The sequence below is a fragment of the Thalassophryne amazonica genome, chromosome 3 (genome assembly GCF_902500255.1).
Source record: "Thalassophryne amazonica chromosome 3, fThaAma1.1, whole genome shotgun sequence".
NCBI lineage: Eukaryota > Metazoa > Chordata > Actinopteri > Batrachoidiformes > Batrachoididae > Thalassophryne > Thalassophryne amazonica.
In genome coordinates this window covers 13,363,943-13,386,488 of record NC_047105.1, presented here as the reverse complement: position 1 = coordinate 13,386,488, position 22,546 = coordinate 13,363,943, and the positions used below count along the sequence as shown (strand labels likewise).

The following is a 22,546-nucleotide window of genomic DNA, read 5'->3' as shown; positions in this document are numbered from 1 at the left end:
TCCTGTCCATCCTCGCGAGGTTCTGGGATCTGACTGGCCTTACAGATGTTGTGGAGTACTGCACAGGCGATTACTATTTTGCAGTCTTTTCCAGGCAACAGCCTCGCCTCGCCATGCAACCTCAGTTTCAGCTGTCCAATATCCCCCTCAACCACTGCCTGTGTTTTCTTATGGACCCTATGCACATACACAGGGCACAGCACAGCTTCACTCACCAGCTGGAAATTGTAAATAACTGTAGATGATTGAAAAAAATTTTAAGAAGGCATTTAGAGTAATACAAAGATACTCCAACTGCTTTTTAATTTCAATTCCCATGCATAATAGCCTATAATTCAAAAATATTTACACCACTTGTTGTAAAGTCGTTGTGGTCCTGAGTCAGGATGGAGGTATGGTGTGAAATGCCAAGGTCTGCATGGATAACAGGTGGCAACCAGCTGGCACGTCCTTCAAACAGTTGTCTCAGGCCGCTCTCAGACAGTATTCTTAAATCGTGCTTTGAGCTTGGCCATTTTGCTACGACGTCCAAAATCATATCGTCCGCATTAAAAACAATCTGCGTGTTGATGCTATGATACCGCTTTCTCTTGATATAAACAGCCTCATCTTGTGATGGCGCAGTTATGCGGACGTGAGTCCCATAAATAACATCAACAACTCCACGGAAACCCCCTATGCCCATGAATGCCCATTTGTTGGCCTGCAATGAACGCAGCGGGAAGAAAACATCCGCCTACAATACAGTGATTGTCTGCTGACTGTTTTTGTGAAGATAGTACAAATGGTCACACATTTTTTAAGTGCCGTGCGAGCGGTGTTACATGTTTGTGTGTGTCACCTTGAATTTGGCCGACACCTGCCGTGAGAGGGTTCAGTGGGTTCACACAGCACACACTCTGTCTTTCAGCCGGTGGTGTGTGCAAATAATTGCAGCAACAGGTGTATGAGGCGTTGAAGGCAACTATGAAATTACACGTTTTGCACACGATTCCCACTTCATGCACACTTTCTGCGCAAATAGGCCAAATTCGCACTAAGTGTGAAGGGGCCTTATTGTTGAACTGTTGTTGTCTCTTTTCTCATTTTCACCAAGTTCTAGATCCAGGATGGAGTCGTTTGACAAGGAAATAACCCATTTTTAATCATGCTATCATGCTGAAGCAAAAGGAAAAATGAAAGTACATTACGTTCTCAGCAGTAATGGGTGCAATGGAAGCAGGGGGCGCAATAGGAATAGATCCACCAGAAGAGGTGGGATTTTGAAGAACAGTTTTCTGCTGGTGGAGCACTTACCTTATTAAGCTTCTCCCCTTGAACCGCCTGCACACACTGACACTAGAAACCTTGATAATGATTGTATAAACAAGAAATAATTGAAGCATATTTACTTTAAATATATTTGCTGTCAGACCTTTTTTAAAACCTTTTTTTTTCTAGTGTGTCAGACAGTAAAACAATGTGCGAGTTAATGAACACACGTACTTGTACGTCAGCTCAAGTCTTTTCTAGGTAGCTCAAATTGACAGCATTTGTGTGTTTTCAGAATTGCCAGCCTATCGAAAATCTTCCCCGCTCTGATGATGTACCGACTCTGGGAGGACGGGAAGATCGCTTCCTTAGATGACCCTCTGGAAAAATACGTGGAAAACTTCACCATCAAAAACCCGCTAGGCAGAACGCGAGACTCGGAACTGAAATACGTGACAGATGGCCTGATATTTCTTGACAGCGGTGAAGTTCAGATCCGCTCATCATCTGTAACTCTGCGAAGGATGGCCAGCCAGCTCTCAGGTACACCAAAATTATGAGAAGTATATTTAAATAGTTATTTAAATATTAAACATCATTATGAGAAATAGGCTTGCTGCAGTTAAAGGTTGAAAGATAACTGATCAGGTTTTGAGCATCAGGGTATTGTGTCCTATAGGTCATCAGGCTTTTTAGCAATGTGACATCTGGCTGCTGAAAGTCATCTCCAAATGTAATCTTATTAAGAAGAACCATAGATTAAAATCTCCAGAAGTTACATTAGACATGACATTGCATCATACGTATTTTCATCACTGCAAATAACTACGATTTGACTCAAAGTAAGTTCCTTCCTTCAGTATCTCCCTTGTTTTCATTCAGGATCACCAACATCGAGCTGCATATTCACCGTTTTACACCGCATGCCCATCCTTACTCAACTCCGTATTGGAGAATGGGCAGGGGTGGGGTTTGAACCTTGTGGAGCCTTGTGCACTAGAAACAAGTGCACTAACCACTTGACCGCCACCCCTTAGCACATAATAACTCTGGTTATTGGCGACTCTGTTTTGAGAAATGTGAAGTTAGCGACACCAGCAACCATAGTCAACTGTCTTCCGGGGGCCAGAACAGGCGACATTGAAGGAAATTTGAAACTGCTGGCTAAGGCTAAGCGTAAATTTGGTAAGATTGTAATTCACGTCGGCAGTAATGACACCCGGTTACGCCAACCGGAGGTCACTAAAATTAACATTGAATCGGTGTGTAACTTTGCAAAAACAATGTCGGACTCTGTAGTTTTCTCTGGGCCCCTCCCCAATCGCACCGGGAGCGACATGTTTAGCCGCATGTTCTCCTTGAATTGCTGGCTGTCTGAGTGGTGTCCAAAAAATGAGGTGGGCTTCATAAATAATTGGCAAAGCTTCTGGGGAAAACCTGGTCTTGTTAGGAGAGACGGCATCCATCCCACTTTGGATGAAGCAGCTCTCATTTCTAGAAATCTGGCCAATTTTCTTAAATCCTCCAAACCGTGACTATCCAGGGTTGGAACCAGGAAGCAGAGTTGTAGTCTTACACACCTCTCTGCAGCTTCTCTCCCCCTGCCATCCCCTCATTACCCCATCCCCGTAGAGATGGTGCCTGCTCCAAGACCACCAATAACCAGTAAAAATCTATTTAAGCATAAAAATTCAAAAAGAAAAAATAATATAGCACCTTCAACTGCACCACAGACTAAAACAGTTAAATGTGGTCTATTAAACATTAGGTCTCTCTCTTCTAAGCCCCTGTTAGTCAATGATATAATAATTGATCAACATATTGATTTATTCTGCCTTACAGAAACCTGGTTACAGCAGGAAGAATATGTTAGTTTAAATGAGTCAACACCCCCGAGTCACACTAACTGCCAGAATGCTCGTAGCACGGGCCGAGGCGGAGGATTAGCAGCAATCTTCCATTCCAGCTTATTAATTAATCAAAAACCCAGACAGAGCTTTAATTCATTTGAAAGCTTGACTCTTAGTCTTGTCCATCCAAATTGGAAGTCCCAAAAACCAGTTTTATTTGTTATTATCTATCGTCCACCTGGTCGTTACTGTGAGTTTCTCTGTGAATTTTCAGACCTTTTGTCTGACTTAGTGCTTAACTCAGATAAGATAATTATAGTGGGCGATTTTAACATCCACACAGATGCTGAGAATGACAGCCTCAACACTGCATTTAATCTATTATTAGACTCTATTGGCTTTGCTCAAAATGTAAATGAGTCCACCCACCACTTTAATCATATCTTAGATCTTGTTCTGACTTATGGTATGGAAATTGAAGACTTAACAGTATTCCCTGAAAACTCCCTTCTGTCTGATCATTTCTTAATAACATTTACATTTACTCTGATGGACTACCCAGCAGTGGGGAATAAGTTTCATTACACTAGAAGTCTTTCAGAAAGCGCTGTAACTAGGTTTAAGGATATGATTCCTTCTTTATGTTCTCTAATGCCATATACCAACACAGTGCAGAGTAGCTACCTAAACTCTGTAAGTGAGATAGAGTATCTCGTCAATAGTTTTACATCCTCATTGAAGACAACTTTGGATGTTGTAGCTCCTCTGAAAAAGAGAGCTTTAAATCAGAAGTGCCTGACTCCATGGTATAACTCACAAACTCGCAGCTTAAAGCAGATAACCTATAAGTTGGAGAGGAAATGGCGTCTCACTAATTTAGAAGATCTTCACTTAGCCTGGAAAAAGAGTCTGTTGCTCTATAAAAAAAAGCCCTCCGTAAAGCTAGGACATCTTACTACTCATCACTAATTGAAGAAAATAAGAACAACCCCAGGTTTCTTTTCAGCACTGTAGCCAGGCTGACAAAGAGTCAGAGCTCTACTGAGCCGAGTATTCCTTTAAGTTTAACTAGTAATGACTTCATGACTTTCTTTGCTAATAAAATTTTAACTATTAGAGAAAAAATTACTCATAACCATCCCAAAGACGTATCGTTATCTTTGGCTGCTTTCAGTGATGCCGGTATTTGGTTAGACTCTTTCTCTCCGATTGTTCTGTCTTAGTTATTTTCATTAGTTACTTCCTCCAAACCATCAACATGTCTATTAGACCCCATTCCTACCAGGCTTCCTGTTAATTCTAGAATAGAATTTAAAATTCTTCTTCTTACTTATAAGGTTTTGAATAATCAGCTCCCTTCTTATCTTAGGGACCTCATAGTACCATATCACCCCAATAGAGCGCTTCACTCTCAGACTGCAGGCTTACTTGTAGTTCCTAGGGTTTGTAAGAGTAGAATGGGAGGCAGTGCCTTCAGCTTTCAGGCTCCTCTCCTGTGGAACCAGCTCCCAATTCGGATCAGGGAGACAGACACCCTCTCTACTTTTAAGATTAGGCTTAAAACTATCCTTTTTGCTAAAGCTTATAGTTAGGGCTGGATCAGGTGACCCTGAACCATCCTTTAGTTATGCTGCTATAGACTTAGACTGCTGGGGGGTTCCCATGATGCACTGAGTGTTTCTTTCTCTTTTTGCTCTGTATGCACCACTCTGCATTTAATCATTAGTGATTGATCTCTGCTCCCCTCCACAGCATGTCTTTTTCCTGGTTCTCTCCCTCAGCCCCAACCAGTCCCAGCAGAAGACTGCCCCTCCCTGAGCCTGGTTCTGCTGGAGGTTTGTTCCTGTTAAAAGGGACTTTTTCCTTCCCACTGTCGCCAAGTGCTTGCTCACAGGGGGTCATTTTGACCATAGGGGTTTTTACGTAATTATTGTATGGCCTTGCCTTACAATATAAAGCGCCTTGGGGCAACTGTTTGTTGTGATTTGACGCTATATAAATAAAATTGATTGATTGAAATTGAATGACGACCAGACCAAAATCTCTCATCAGCCGTTAAAATTTTTACTGAAAACCAGCTGAATTTATCGAATGGTGTCCACTCAGTTGTGCCTTACAGTTTTGAAAAAAATTTGATCAAACAAAGCAGCAGTCTCTGAGCCATTCCTAAACAATGAAAAAACGACGAGATGGTGGGCCACTCCTCACTCAAAGACTGCCCACAGGCGAATGACGTAACCGACAGGAGTGGAAAAACTCTCGCATGCCCACGAGGGTTCAAGCATGTCTGATGTAATCACACGTGATTCAAATCCATATGGTTTTTGAAAAAATAATAAGGTCGGATACTTTTCTAATAGACCTCGTATGTACTGGTAAAAGACGTAAAAGGATTTTTCACCACATCGGTGTAGGGTAGCGTACAATTGCTGAGGCATGGTGTACAGTAGCACAGTGTTGTGTAGACTTGTGTAGTGCACTGCGCCCAGTGCTCTATGCCAAAAGTCCATGAAAAAATTAAACATTTAATTTTTTACATCCATTTCACGGATCCCTTTGTGTCCTTCAGCGTATTGCCACGTAGGGCTGCATCAGCTCGGCGTAGTCGGTACGCAGACTTGCACAACTCTGCATTGGCCCGGTGTGAAAGGGGCTTGAATTCAACCACACCTGCTCCTAATTTTTTTTACAAACAGTCTAGCATCCACCAACCACCCAGCAGGTGGCAGTATTCTGCCACTGGTCAGCATGTCAAAGAAAAGTTACTTTTTGAATTACTCTAGTCATCAAAACTTACTACATTTAAATTAGTTCTTCCTTGTTTTATTTATTTATTTATTTGGTGCTTGAAGATTTAGTTGTTATGTGTCTGACTCAGCCCGGAGAACCGACCAGCGTTTGAAGGACCCAGTATGAAATAAGCAGAGCACGGTACAAAGGATAACAGAGTTTAATAAACATAACAGTGATGTGATAAATATAAAAGTGCGCGGTCTGGCGTGGTGGATTGCGGTGCGCTCCCAGCAGCGTTAACGGTCTGGAGCCAGAACCAGTTTGGACCCAAGGACCCCGCCGACACCCCCCAGGTGGCCGCGACAAACCGAGTCTGTGAATGAAGAAATCATCTTGTGAATCCACACTCAACACACAGAGAGAACGCTCAAAGGTGTACAAACAGCAAACACTTCCTGGCTTAATTACTAATCAGCTTCCCACCCTGCAGGCATGGAACATCCTGTTCACAAACTCACTGCAGTGGAAGCTAATTAACACGACTAACATAACAGCTCAATATAACAAGGTGTGAGGGACACCACATTTACTGACTGTACAAATGTTAGTCACAAAATCTAACGTACCTCAGGAAGTGTGCTGACGAGCGTGAGACCTGAAGCTAATTTATTTGCAAGAATCCCCTACAAAGTCCCTCTGTTAAATAAAAGACATGCAGAAGAGGTTAAAATTTGCCAAATAACACATCAACTGGCCTAAAGGGAAATGGAGGAATATTTTGTGGACTGATGAGAGTAAAATTGTTCTTTTTGGGTCCAAGAGCCGCAGACAGTTTGTGAGACGACCCCCAAACTCTGAATTTAAGCCACAGTTCACAGTGAAGCATGGTGGTGGAAGTATCATGATATGGGCATGTTTCTCCTACTATGGAGTTGGGCCTATATATCGCATACCAGGTATCATGGATCAGTTTGGATATGTCAAAATACTTGAAGAGGTCATGTTGCCTTATGCTGAAGAGGAGTACTTGTGATAGCTCTGGAGGGTTCACAGTGAAAACAATAAAATATGTGATATCATGAATTTCAGGCTCATGATCCAGTGTTGTACAAACAAACAATGTGCTACATCAAGTGGGCATGTTTATACAGTAAGTGACCATCACTGACCTTCAACTGTCGCCACTCAAAAGACAGAGGAACCCTCATCTTAATGAAGGAGTCAAAAAGCATGGTGTCATTGATGGATGGATGAATTGATTAATGGATGCACAGACAGCAGAAGAAGTGACTCTTGGTCTAATACTTCACTATGTTGTATGTGAGATGGAGAATTATTGCTGTGAACTTAATTACTTTGTGTTCAAGCTGTTCAGCTACAAAATCTGCTGACGGCCTTCAGCAGCAGCATCCTCATATCTTCACAGAAAACTACTATCCGTGAGCATGTATTTCTAAGTACCTGTTATCTGAAGTACCTCTTCATTTTGTTATACGAGGGGGGCGTGGTGATTGAGAAGTTTTGAGCCTGACCCAGAAAACATAGGGCATGGTTCTCCATCTTTTGCATTCTGAGAAACCAACATTTCTCAAGAATGTGTGAAGTTTTGACTCACTTGTGCAATGTTGAGAAATGCTGGTTTCTCAGAATGCAAAAGATCAATCAATCAATCAATCAATTTTATTTATATAGCGCCAAATCACAACAAACAGTTGCCCCAAGGCGCTTTATATTGTAAGGCAAGGCCATACAATAATTACGTAAAAACCCCAACAGTCAAAACGACCCCCTGTGAGCAAGCACTTGGCGACAGTGGGAAGGAAAAACATCCTTTTAACAGGAAGAAACCTCCAGCAGAACCAGGCTCAGGGAGGGGCAGTCTTCTGCTGGGACTGGTTGGGGCTGAGGGAGAGAACCAGGAAAAAGACATGCTGTGGAGGGGAGCAGAGATCAATCACTAATGATTAAATGCAGAGTGGTGCATACAGAGCAAAAAGAGAAAGAAACACTCAGTGCATCATGGGAACCCCCCAGCAGTCTAAGTCTATAGCAGCATAACTAAGGGATGGTTCAGGGTCACCTGATCCAGCCCTAACTATAAGCTTTAGCAAAAAGGAAAGTTTTAAGGGTAATCTTAAAAGTAGAGAGGGTGTCTGTCTCCCTGATCTGAATTGGGAGCTGGTTCCAGAGGAGAGGAGCCTGAAAGCTGAAGGCTCTGCCTCCCATTCTACTCTTACAAACCCTAGGAACTACAAGAGTCTGGTGTCATAGATTAGGGTATGGATGCTCACTAACTGGACAACAGACTGTTGCTGTCATTGCTTGTTCATGTGTGGTTGTTTGTCCTGGTATGTTGTATGGTTGGGTCTTCATGTTGTTTTGGTGGTCAGCCCTTCCTGATAGAAGTTGTCTCTTGGCTTTGAGTAGGACATTGTAGGCTGATAGGGAAGAGCGGATGGGGGGGGGGTCACACATGCACACCACGTATTTATGTATATAAATGGTTCTGCCAGGGTGGCATTTACCATTACTATATATGCAGACAGAGGACAAAAAAAGAAGAAAAACTAGAAGCACTCAGAGAGTGCAAACCTCTGCCAAGGTCATGGGGTCACTGATGCCAGGAATCAATGAACCTAAAAAAGTTTGCTCAGTAGTAAAAAAAAGTTTCATCTGCTGTGACTGGAGAGCATGTATCCTTAGCGCTTGGCATCACAGTTTATTGCAACTTGCACCTTTCCCAGAAGCAACTGTCATCTGAGCACCGATATTGGTATTGCATGTGCTTATAGACAAAAACAAATAAGAGACAAAATTCAATTTATTATTCAACTAAACTGCAAATATATGAATTTTTAACATTTATGAAACACTTCTCTAAACAAGGCCATAGGGTCACTGACCCTAAAGAGATTCCCTCCTGTGATCTATTTCTTTTTGTCTCTTTCTCTAAAATTATATATACTAATCATTAGATTATTAATATATAAACAAAAATAAATTTAACAAATATTAAGTAAGCCTACAAGTAAGCCTGCAGTCTGAGAGCGAAGCGCTCTATTGGGGTGATATGTTACTATGAGGTCCCTAAGATAAGATGGGACCTGATTATTCAAAACCTTGTAAGTAAGAAGAAGAATTTTAAATTCTATTCTAGAATTAACAGGAAGCCAATGAAGAGAGGCCAATATGGGTGAGATATGCTCTCTCCTTCTAGTCCCCGTTAGTACTCTATCTGCAGCATTTTGAATTAACTGAAGGCTTTTCAGGGAACTTTTAGGACAACCTGATAATAATGAATTACAATAGTCCAGCCTAGAGGAAATAAATGCATGAATTAGTTTTTCAGCATCACTCTGAGACAAGACCTTTCTAATTTTAGAGATATTGCGTAAATGCAAAAAAGCAGTCCTACATATTTGTTTAATATGCGCTTTGAATGACATATTCTGATCAAAAATGACTCCAAGATTTCTCACAGTATTACTAGAGGTCAGGGTAATGCCATCCAGAGTAAGGATCTGGTTAGACACCATGTTTCTAAGATTTGTGGGGCCAAGTACAATAACTTCAGTTTTATCTGAGTTTAAAAGCAGGAAATTAGAGGTCATCCATGTCTTTATGTCTGTAAGACAATCCTGCAGTTTAGCTAATTGGTGTGTGTCCTCTGGCTTCATGGATAGATAAAGCTGGGTATCATCTGTGTAACAATGAAAATTTAAGCAATGCCGTCTAATAATACTGCCTAAGGGAAGCATGTATAAAGTGAATAAAATTGGTCCTAGCACAGAACCTTGTGGAACTCCATAATTAACCTTAGTCTGTGAAGAAGATTCCCCATTTACATGAACAAATTGTAATCTATTAGATAAATATGATTCTGAAAAGATGAGAACCACACGGTAGTTTTTCTTGGTGAGGCTCAAAACTTCTCAGTCGCTCCTCATAGTTCTGTACAATAAAATAAACAAAAGTTGATAGAAACTGCAGCAGGAAAAAAAAAACATTAATCTCGACATTCCACCTTCTTTTTGTGTTATCATGGAGGCATCAAGGTAGAAAGAAATAACACTTTTACCATTGAAGCCAAAATAACAGACTGGAATAGAGTGAAGAGTAGAATAGTGATATAAAGACACAGCTTTCACGTATATTCATATAATTCAATTGACTTTGTTTTTGTTTTTTTTATAACTATAATATGTTTGTTTGAATGTTTTGCTGTGGGACAATCACAGGCCTGCCCAGGAGACTGCGAGCCACAAATCTACTGTGGAAAGGAAAAACACAAACTGCAATCAATCTGCTACAAGATGACATCCTAGTCGCCGACCCAGGCACCAAGTAAGATTTTTGCATTCACATGTTTCCACAAGTGTGTTATTATGCATCCTCAGCAGTACAACCTTATTACTACAGACCACCTCCAGCTTTATTATCTCCACTGGGGAGGTTATAATATGTTCCATGTCGCTGACATTAATGAGCAAAGCTCTTCACTATCTGTATATATATATATCATCAAACAATAATTTTAAATTGAATAATTGTTGCAGAACCTCAGAGTAATGATAGGCTACTTCACAGTTGTCGTTACTCTTCTTTTTGTTTGTACAACAATATTGTAATAATGTAAAGAAAGAAGTTTGTGCCATTTCCGGTTTGTGGCTTTGTCTACCATTGAGCGAGCTTGCGACAGCGGCACAAGCTCATATAACTGTTTTTATATAACCAGTGACAGGCGCCAGGAAAGTTTTGTTGGGGGGGCTGAGGTAAAAGTTGGAGGGGCTCCACAAAATGTCGTCGAAATGAACAATATATAGTAAATTGCTTTATAAATACCAAGGTATATGTTTTAGTCATCCATGCTCCCTAAAATGTGGCATCAATGTGCACACACATCACTTAGAATGATTGCAAGTTCAGTAAACTTGCACATAGGTATAAATAAAGATAAGTGAAGTTTTAAGAGTGGCCGTAATAAATAAATAGGAAACCTAAATTTTTGGAGTATAGAGTTAAATTTGTCTCATTAATACTTGCAAATGCTCAGAGGGTGATTTACAATTGCCCTTTGATTTGTACACGTGCTTTGTGATCCACAAACACAAATTTCTGTTGTGTAACTTGTGTGTGGGTTTTTACAAATAAATGTTTATTTGCAAAACTGAAAATTCTGTTTGTGAAGGTGAATTCAGTATTGGTGGATCACTGAACACACACATTCATCACTTTGCTCAGTTACGCAATAATGAGACATTCTCAGCGCAAAATTGCAGTTGAGATCCACAAATATGTCAGTCGCTATTCACATTATTGGCAGAATTATTGGGGGGGCTGAGGGGGAGCTTGGCTCATTATTGGGTGGGCTTAAGCCCCCACCAAGCCCCCCCTTGGCGCCGCCACAACAACTGAATCCTTGTCATTTGATATCAATCATTTGTCCCATTTGCCATTGTGCTCCATTTACCGTGCAATTTTGGTTCCATTTAGCGTGCAAATTTGGTTCCATAGGTTTCATACCATTGCACGTTGCAACCACCGCACGCACGCACACTAGCAGCACCAGTGCCTAGCAGCTTGTTGACACTGCTCAGTCTTCTAACCCAAAATAAAAAAAACAATCCAATACACTGTAAGCCATCTAGTGGCAGTTGCAATATTTACTGGGACATATCTATCTAAAGTAGAACCGCAATCAGATGAAGAGCTTGACAAATTTCTAACATCTCTTTAACCCCGTCTAGATGCCACTACAGTAACCTGGCTTTCTCACTGCTGGCTCATGTGATGGCTGAAGGAGTGGCCGGCATTGAGTACCAGCAGTGGATCACTGACAACATCCTGGAACGACTGGGGATGGAAGACACTGGGTTCGACATCACCCCAGGGCTCCAGAGTCAGATGGCTGTGGGAGTATATTCCAATGGAAAGCTCGCCCCACTTTATGACTTGGGCTGGTACCGACCTTCAGGTCAAATGTTCTCCACTGCCGCAGACTTAGCCAAGTTAGCCATGATGCTTCTGGGCACTTATCATCGCAAGATCCTGGAGCCTGACTCCCTAAAAATCATGCTGACCCCCCTCTTCAAGTGTGATAAGGACTACTTTGCCAACCGCACTGGCACCCCGTGGGAGGTGAACGAGCTGCTGGGCTATGAGATGTTTCGTAAAGACGGCGATCTAGATGGCTATTCTGCCACTTTCTCCTTGATGCCCAAACTCAAACTGGGCCTGGTTTTGCTCATGGCTGGTAGTAGGTCCCAGAACCAGGATATTGTCAGCAAGGCCTATAGCCACATTGTTCCAGCTATAGAGAAAGCCTTCAGGGAGGCCAAGAAAGTCCTCTTAGCTCCTCCAGACCCAGATCCTTATTTAGGCTTTTTCACCTACAGTAATGTCACCTTCTATGAGATCAAAGTGGGGCCAGGTGGTGTTCTGATAATGCAACAGTTTGGGCCTCAGATTGAGGAGCTGATCCCGGAGAAGTACAGGACAATAAAACTCAGCTACCTTGTTGAGCGAGTGTTCAGAGTGGTTCTTGAAAAGGAGTACCCTTGTGTTTTGCATGCTGGCACAGCTTCAGTGTCTCTGGAAACCCAAGATGGTCAACTCTTTAACTTCTACATGTTTGACAAGCAGGGTTTGTCCCCTGGATTTGATGCACCTGGGTTGAACACGTACAATGTGGTCAGAATCGCCCGCAGGCCATCCTTCTCGAATTAAACTGCACCAACCAACACATAAACGGTGTAGGGTCGAGGCATTCTTGGAATAAGTAAGTGACTGCAAATGAAAAGGTTATGAATGGAAATCATGGTTCATTTTGGCACTCACTTATAGGATTGGAAAACGTTGATTTACTGCAATCATGGTGAAGGAATTTATTGTGTTTACGCCGCTGTATAATGCACAGAAAATGAATGGATTATTCTGACTTGTTTACGGCTCTGGTTTTCACGCTGATCCTTCATTATGCCTCATAACTGAACACACTTTGTTTGTGAAGACCGTGCTTGTGATTTTTCCTGCCTTCTTTTCTTTATAGAACTGCAAGTTTATTTTGAAGTCCTTGACTTTGTGAACTACAATGAACAGATCACCAGCTTCTACCATCTCTTGTTAATGAGATTTAGATTATCATGCTGTACGCGTACAGTGCGTCTGTAAAGTTTTCACAGCGCTTCACTTTTTCCAGATTTTTTTATGTTACAGCCTTATTCCAAAATGGACATTCTAGTCACAACACCCCATAATGACAACATGAAAAAAGTTTTTTTGAAATTTTCAGAAATTTATTAAAACTAAGAAATCACATGTACATAAGTATTTACAGCCTTTGCCATGAAGCTCAGAATTGAGCTCAGGTGCATCCTGTTTCCACTGATCATCCTTGAGATGTTTCTACAGCTTAATTGGAGTCCACCTTGGGTAAATTCAGTTGATTGGACAATATAACAGGCGTGTGCCTGAATTCTGGCCACTGTGTACACAATTCAGTCAAGGAATATCAACAAATAACTCATACATACAGTATTCATGATGGACATGAATTCTTTGTTATATTTTCTTTGTTCTTCGTTATATTTTTGGTCGAGTTTGTTTGTTTGTTTGTTTGTTTGTTTGTCTGTCTGTTTGTCAGTAGGATAACTCAAAAAGTTTTGAACGGATTTTGATGAAATTTTGTGGAGTGGTTGGAAATGACAAGAGGAACAGGTGATTAAATTTTAGTGGTGCTCCAGATCATGATCCGGATCCAGGAATTTTTTAAAGGATTCTTCACCATTGCAAGATAGGGGGAATTTTGACATTCTAGTTTCTAACTCCACAAAAACAAGGCAGAAAGGCTAGAAAAAAAATTAGGGTGTAACATAGTCAAATGTTCTATCAAACAACAACGTTTGGTGATGATCGGATCCGGATTCCGGATCTGGTGATCCAGAATATGCAAAAATATAGGGAAAATAGAAAATGTGTCAGTGTGAGGTGACAAATGAAGCTAGAGATGCACAACTAACACCAAATTGTAGCTAAATCTGTACTGATTCAGTAAGGTGTCATCAGATTTAATGTAGCTTCAAATGTTACGGAGCTAGATCCAGGAGAAAACCACCATTACCGAAAAATCATTTTTATACAATAACGTTTGAACTAATAAAGACATAAAAGTGATTCCAAGTTCTAGTGGTATGTTTTCATGGTCGAGGATGTCAAATATACAGGAAAGAAAAGTGTATGTATCATAGTTTTGGTTGTAACACTGAATTGTTGAATAGATCACTGTGCCAAGGAGGGAATCTCTTTAGGGTCAGTGACCCTATGGCCTTGGTGGAGGTTTGTACTCTCTGAGTGCTTCTAGTTTCCAATGTTTTTGGCAGATGAACATATATGTGTGTGCATGTGTATATAAGCTATTGTTGAAAATACACATTTATCATGCCTAAAACTTTTGAAAAGTTAAAATTCTACCAATAACTTCTAAAAAAAATAAAGAAATAAATAAAAAATTACATGGAAAAAGATGACTGCTGTTGACCTATACAAATGTGGATTTTTCATAAATTTGATAAAACTTTTACTTCTTTCCTGCAATATCTCAACTAGTCAGGGTATATTTAATCAGGCTTTTACAATTATTTTATTAACTCGTGAATATCTGCAACTGCCTTTTAAATACAAGATAATACATGTGCAAACAAATGTTTTTTGTGTGCTTTGTTTGTTTGTTTTTGAAAATGAGGTTTGCAAGAATTAAACAAATAATAAAATAATATAAAACTGCACCTTTGGAATTTTGTTGGAATAGGCATATTTAGACATTGGGAATGTTGTTGTTGTTTACACAATCAAGGAGAAAAACACCAAAGAGCAACAAAGACAAAAGGGTCTCTGTAGCGCCTTCTAGAGTTCAAAGCCTTAAAGTGGCTGAAGAGCAGATGGGAACTCTCTGCCATTATACTCCTTGCTGTTTGTCCTTTCAGTGAGGAGTTGGGACAAAGGTTTTAAGGATTTGACAACTATTTTAGTTGACATTGTCAAGTTCTTCTTGCATCTGCAACTTTTAGACCGGAAGGTGAAAACGCTTTCAACCATTGTTGTGTACACAAATTCTAATATCTGCTGGCAGACACCAAGGCTGCTGAAGTTTTGAAGAAGAAGAAAGAGGCTCTTGTATCTGTATACGAGGTCTGTCAATAAAGTAAATGTCCTTTTTATTTTTTTCAAAAACTATATGGATTTCATTCACATGTTTTTACGTCAGACATGCTTGAACCCTCGTGCGCATGCGTGAGTTTTTCCACGCCTGTCGGTGACGTCATTCGCCTGTGAGCACTCCTTGTGGGAGGAGTCGTCCAGTCCCTCGTCGGAATTCCTTTGTCTGAGAAGTTGCTGAGAGACTGGCGCTTTGTTTGATCAGAATTTTTCTAAACCTGTGAGACACATCGAAGTGGACACGGTTTGAAAAATTAAGCTGGTTTTCGGTGAAAATTTTAATGGCTGATGAGAGATTTTGAGGTGATACTGTCGCTTTAAGGACTTCCCACGGCGCGAGACGTCGCGCAGCGCTCTCATGCGGCATCATCAAATAAAAAGGACCTATACTTAATATTGACAGCCCTCGTACTCTTTGTTTTCACAGAAGCACACCTGGGAGTCCAGAATTGTGCCAAGATATTTAAAATTCTCTACAGTTTCAACGTTCTGGCTGTCAAATGAAACTGGCTCGGTTTTCATATCTGGTTTTAAGCTGATAATTAATTGTTTTGTCTTGGCAACACTTATCAGTAACTGCCTGAAGGGCTTTTCAGTGAACCAGGCTGGCAGCCTCACCTGATGACTGTATCTTTGTGAAAGACCAGTCAAGCCAACCCTATTGAACGCCATTCTGTGACGACATCACGGATTTATCTATTAGTTTGTGCTCCGACACGAAAATGCAACGCTTTTGTGATGGGAGCACAAAAAGGACAATAAAATGTATCGTATCACATCAAATTCATTTTATGACGAGAGCACGGAATGCCGGGGGGGGGGTCTGAAAGGTTAGGGTTTGGGGAATGAAGAGAGTTAGCCTATGGTTAGGGTTAGAAATAGTAAAATTTATTTTGTGATGGATATCTGCCATGCTTCCTCTGACACAGACCATCTGTGTGCAACACAAAAGAGAGTCTGATCCACAGGACCAACCCTGTAGACCAATGAACCTTTTTTTGAAGCATGTGCATCCTCAGTCATGAAGAAAACACACATCGTGGCTCTGTGGTGGAGCAGCAGATCCTGTTGCCAGTTGATGAGGGTCGTGGAAGTTGTCAGAGCACCAGTTGAAGTGGAGACACTTATTTATCCCATACTGATCAATCAAAATTGGGATGTGGCTTATTCATGAAGCATCATGGGCAACAAATCAAACGTATCATACAGTATTGACATTCATCACATTACGTAGGCTACAACAAAAACTTTCACTGTGTTTTAATGATCTCATTCCAGGACTATTTGTTCCCTTGTTCCTCCAAGTCCTTTGGTTGATGTCTGTTGATGTTTTGGTAAAGGTCAATGTCATTGGGGTCAAAGGTCCAAATAGAGGTTGTTTATTTATTTTTAACTCCAAGGTCTAGTCCACCAAACTTTGCACACTTATGTTGGTGGGTTCCAGAATTGCCAAGGCAAGCTCAGATTTGCCATAGGTCACCCATTGGAGTCAAGGTCATTGGCTCAAAGGTCAAAACTGTTTTTTTTTTTACTCCAATTTCCACCCAACCTGGCATACTGACGGAGGTGGGTTCCACAGCTGCCCAGGAAGGTCAAATTTGCCAAAGGTCAATCAGTGGGGCCATGTCCTGAGAACAATAGAAATAGATCATTTTCTTTCTTTTTTTTGGGGGGGGGGGGGGGGGGGGTGATATCTTCAGCAATTGATGTTTTATATATTTTATGTACAGGTAGCTTTTCTTGCCAAATAAATCAAATCAAAGCTCTGTCTGTGCCTCATTGTTTGTTTGTTTGTGTGTTGGCTTAATCCCCTTGCTGATTTCCACCAAACTTGGTATGTCAAAGAAGGTTAACCCCAAAATTGGCCTTTAAAAATTTTATTTTCAACCTACTTTGGAGCGAATGTGATGCACAGAAATTCTAGCACAGGATGAAGATGACAAGTCTTTGGCTTCACATATCAGTCCTAACTGTCTTCATACCCGTGTGTGGGACTACTCCATTGTTGCAATTTTAGGTGTGACGTTACACTTTGTTCCAGCCATTGGACAAGAATAGAATAGAAACTTTATTGTCATTGCACATACATACATACAACAAAATTTGTCCTCTGCATGTATAACCCATCCTAATTACAATTAGACACAATCTAACCACTAGGAGCAGTGGGCAGCCACAGTCCGGCGCCCGAGGACCAACTCCAGATGTAGACGCTGCCTTGGTCAGGGGCAGAGAAAGGAGCAGACCCTAAATAAGCATGGTTTTGATTTTTGAGCATGTGAAGCAACCATTACCAAATAATAATGACCAAAACTGGATTACACAAACATTCATGTTTGGCGCCAACATTCTTGTAATATCTAGACATTCCACAATAACCAAACGACTGTAAACACAGTGAACATCCATCAAGTCATGTACGTGGACATGCAACAACAGACAAAACAAGACTTTGGAAAGTTCACAGTAAATGAAGCCACATTCTTTGTTCATAGTTTCCACTAAATCACAGAAAAAAAGAAAAAAAAAAACGCGACTGCTTTATCTGAACAGCAACACATTACTTTCTTTAAATAGGAAGAAGGAAAAATACACCATATTGTCATTCAGCTCAGATCATGTATTTGAAATGAGAAACCATTTTTCTGTTGCTTTGTGTTTCCAAAAGCGTGCTGCAATATCAGACAGCAAGTGAAATGCGCAGGCACTGCTGAACAGTGACAAAAATAATGAATAATACTTACAAGTAATTCATTAAAATGTGTAATGTGTGTTAGAACACAGATGTTTTGCAGGGAGACTGTCTGCATGCACAGGTCAGGACTGCAGCGTCCAAGCTCAGTGCCGTGTTTGAAGACAGCAAGGGGATGAAGGCATTGGTGTCCTTACTGTCCTGTACCGGAGCTCTGGTGTCTATGTGATCCAGTGAAAGCTTCGGGAACAGAGGGGAGTCCCTCAAAGCGCTGCTGTCCACCGTCTGGTAGCACATGAGTTCTCTGAAACATTCTCGGAAACGTGTGGACAGCAGGCTGTAGATGACAGGGTTGACTGCAGAGCTGAGATACAAGAGGACGCCAGAGAGAATGTGGACGCACTGATAAACGTTGTGCATCATGTCGGTCCACTGGCTGATGGAACTCCACAGGAGCTGCTCGATGTGGAAGGGCGCCCAGCAGACTCCAAAAACTGTCACCACGATGGCTGGAGGATAAGACAAAATAGAGGAAAGGAAAGGACAAGGTTAAGACCAGTCTCTCATTGCCAATTTATGACGCTGGATTAGCAACGTTTTGGCCCCAAAACATAATTGCGTGTAAGCGATGGTTAAAGTAGGGCACAAGAACATTTTGAAAACGTTCAGAAAATGGGCGGCACGGTGGATTCATGGTTAGCACTGTTGCCCCACAGCAAGAAGGTCATGGGTTCACTTCCCACCTGGGGCCTTTATGTGTGGAGTTTGCATGTTCTCCTTGTGTTTGCGTGGGTTTCCTTAAGGTGCTCCGGCTTCCTTCCACATCCAAAGACATCATGTTCAGTGAACTGGAAACTTTAAATTGACCACCGGTGAGCGTGCGGGTGTGAATGTGTTTGTCTATCTATATGTGGCTCTGCGACAGACTGGCATCCTGTCCACAGTGTACCCTGCCTCATGCCCCATGACTGCTGGGATGAGCTCCAACCCCCCGTGACCCATGAGTGAAGTAAGTGGATATAGAAAATGGATGGATGTTCAAAAAATTTCCGACATTGGGGATTCATGATCCAAAACAGTGAATAGTCGGATGCAAAGGGGAGTAATATTTTGCAAAAGTAGGAGACTGTAGATAAGAAGGTACAATATGCAGTGAGTGGGATTTTTCAATATCTGAGCAGAAGGCTTCTCCTAATTCTCCTCCATTACTTAAATCCCAGTTCTTCAACAGAAGACAGTTGTGAGATGGAAACAGATACATTTTAGCTTGGTGGAAAAGTGTGGAAATAACACCAGAATAGCACATAGACTGAATTAGCATATGTATTGGGGAGTGTGTATCGGGGAGTGTGTATTGGGACTCATGTGTATGTGCCAATAATTGACAATAGTTTAGGGGAGGTGATGGCAACCACTGGTTACACTTGTTTATAAGCGGTCATATGCTAGTTGCATATATCAAATTTACCTGTTATTTTAATAAAATGGGTCTGGTTTCCTTAATTTTGGAATTGTGACACAATCTGGGGACAGTATGAGACGTCCCTAAAGATGAGAATCAGTGGGCATGAAATTTTCACAAACCAGACATTGACAGTGGGATATTCATCCATTTAATTGTTGCTACAGGCAGTAAATGGTAAATGGACTGCATTTATAAAGCGCTTTTCCATCTGCATCAGATGCTCAAAGCACTTTACAATTATGCCTCACATTCACCCCGATGCCAGGGTGCTGCCATACAAGGCACTCACTACACACCGGGAGCAATAGGGGATTAAAGGCCTTGCCCAAGGGCCCTTAGTGATTTTCCAGTCAAGCGGGGATTTGAACTGAGGATCTTCTGGTCTCGAGCCCAACACCCAACACTAGACCATCACCTCCCCCAGCAGTAAGCGAAACTGGTAAAGCCACTGTTATGACAAACGTCTTCAGAGTTTGAGTGGCTCCCTTTGGGATGCAGATGTCATTGTCCAGGCTGTCGGATCAGAGGAGGAAGACAACCTTCATCCCCAGGGCTGTCCAGCTCCTAAATGTTGAACTTAACCCCCTCATGGCTTGAAACTGATGTTTTTGAAGCACAATTTAATAGCACTTTATTTAAAAGCACTTTATAACCTTTATAGCTGTTGAATGCGGTTGCATGGCCTGTGTATTGTTGATGGTTGTGTACTGTGTGTATGTTATTTTATTTATTTATTTACTTATTTTAAATCTTCCTAGCTAATATCGTGCCTTTTTAAAATTGCCCCTTGGGGATAAATACAGTGACTTGAATTTGAATTTGAAACAGTTCATTGTGGTAGTTGGCTTATTAGCTACCTGTTAGGGCTAAGCTAACTTTGATTAAAGTTTGTCTAAATACAGACTTAAATATGACTAGCGTGTTGCCCCTGGGGATTGGTTATTGTTTATATAATAGGTAGCTGACATTTTTAAACGGGTGCCGTTACTCTCCCGGCTCTTACTGCTGTCCCTCACAAAGTACAAACTCAAACTATTCCGCACTTTCAAATTTATTCAAAGTCACAGTGGAAATCAGGCCAGGATTCTGAAGAACTTCTCTCACACATGAGACAAGCACATGTTAAATCACCCAACTGACCAAGAAGCACAATGTGTTTTGCTCAGCATGTGGTACTTGTCCAGTTTGGGAAAACTAGCTTTCAGTAATTAACAGAAATAACTAATGTACTTCCTTTCATCAACCAGCACAAGACAGTCCTCAGGAAAACAAGGTCAGGACAGGCTACCTGCAACAGAGCAGGCTCCACTCTGAGAAAGTCCTTGTAGCCTTTTTAACATCTGTTTCCTGCAATTCCTTCAGAAGAACATCATAAACGTGGCTCATTACTCAATCACTGAAATTTCTGACAAATCCATACGTGGCTCATTATTCATGGCTTTATTATTCGGTCTCTGTGAAACAATGGTGGTGTCTAGCAAACAAACCCACAAGTCCTCCTGTTTGTATCGTAACCTTTGTGGATGTACACATATGGACAAAGTTGTTGGTACCCTGATATTTTATGTACACATTGTAATAAATGGTCTGAAATAAATGCCAACAAACCAATTTTGTTTTAATCAAAATATTTTAAAAATGTCCAAAAACTATGAGAATAGGAAATACTTTCATAAAGTGAAAGTAAAAATCCTGACATAAAATGTATGCTGACTGTTGGGAAAGTGTAGTGACACGGACCCACAACAGGGGGCGTAAATGAACGGTCAATAGATGAGCCAAAAGGTAACAATTTAATGTTGTGAATGTGCACAACGAAATACAGACAATCACAGAATTTGATATTAGTCAATATACAGAGGTGACGTGTGGGCAGGCTCGAGGATAGAAGACGTCTGTCCAGAGAAGAGTCAGGTCCCACACGATTTCCACTGCCATCGGATCTGAAGCACGCCGGAGTCGCCAAGTCCTGAGTCCCCAGGTGGCCACCGTCTCCAGCTGTCAGATCTGGTACTGCTGGCAGAAGGCAGAAACAGTTAACGGTGGGTGTGTGTGCACACACCCAGCAAACAGTCAGCAAAAATGTTCTCTCTCTGCAGTCCGGTGGGAATAACACCTCCACCTCAATCACAAGTTCACAGTCATGCAAGGTTAGTCTCCTACTTTATTGCAGTTCGGAGTAAGAAGTGAAATCCGTTCACTTCTTCACCATCCACGAACTCGGCTGTAAGTAGCAAGCGAACACCTGTAAACACAATCAGAATTGCGAGAGAAAAACAACGTGCGTTCAGCACAAACACGGCTGAGAAGTTACCTTCGGGTAGTCGATATCTCGGCAGTGAGGTGGAGAAGCTGCCCGGCTTATATGGTGGTGGTGGTTGATGAGTGACAGCTTGCATTGATGATGAGTGACAGCTGCCACTCCCGGTTGCTCCTGGGGCGGATGCGCCCTCTCGTGCTTGAAGCCCGCACTTCAGGCGGGGTGCCCTCTGGTGGTGGCCAGCAGTACCTCCTCTTCAGTGGCCCACACAACAGGACCCCACCCTCAATGGGCGCCTCCTGGCACCCGACCAGGTTTGTCGGGATGACGGGCGTAGAAGTCGGCCAGGAGGGCCGGATCCAAGATGAAGTTCCTCTTCACCCAGGAGCGTTCTTCGGGACCATAACCCTCCCAGTCCACCAGATACTGGAACCTCCGGCCTTTCCGACGGACGTCCAGGAGCCTGCGAATCGTCCATGCAGGCTCCCCGTCAATGATCCGGGCAGGAGGCGGCGCTGGTCCGGGGGTGCAGAGGGGTGAAGTGTGGTGTGGCTTAAGGCATGACACGTGGAAGACCGGGTGGATCCGCAGTGAAGCTGGGAGTTGAAGCTTTACTGCGGCAGGACTGAGGATCTTGAATGGTCCGATGTAATGGTCTTTCAATTTGGGGGAGTCCACCTGTAATGGAATGTCCTTAGTGGAAAGCCACACCTCCTGCCCAGGCTGATATGCAGGGGCTAGGGATTGCCGGCAGTCTGCATGGGCCTGCGCCCTCGTCCGGGCCTTCAGCAGGGCAGAACGGGCGGTGCGCCACACCTGACGACATCTGCGAAGATGAGCCTGGACTGAGGGCACACCGACCTCTCCCTCCACCACAGGAAACAATGGGGGCTGGTACCCCAAACATACTTCAAATGGGGAGAGGCCGGTGGCTGAAGACACTTGACTGTTATGGACGTACTTGATCCAGGCCAGATGGTCACTCCAAGCCGCCGGGTGCGCGGAGGTCACACAGCGGAGGGCCTGTCCCAGTTCTTGATTCTCCCGCTCTGCCAGTCCGTTGGTCTGTGGATGATACCCGG

General features: G+C 42.2%; 1 protein-coding gene across 1 annotated transcript in view; it reads left to right on the top strand.

The window, feature by feature from the left end:
• The window catches only part of lactbl1b (lactamase, beta-like 1b), a 29,329-nt gene extending 16,691 nt beyond the window's left edge, over positions 1 to 12,638 (top strand). The window contains exons 4-6 of the mRNA XM_034167651.1: positions 1,547 to 1,794; positions 10,073 to 10,178; positions 11,582 to 12,638. Coding sequence (XP_034023542.1) covers positions 1,547 to 1,794; positions 10,073 to 10,178; positions 11,582 to 12,560 — 1,333 coding nt within the window. The 3' untranslated portion in view covers positions 12,561 to 12,638. The remainder of the gene's footprint in view (positions 1 to 1,546; positions 1,795 to 10,072; positions 10,179 to 11,581) is intronic.
• The last annotated feature ends 9,908 nt before the right edge of the window (positions 12,639 to 22,546 follow it).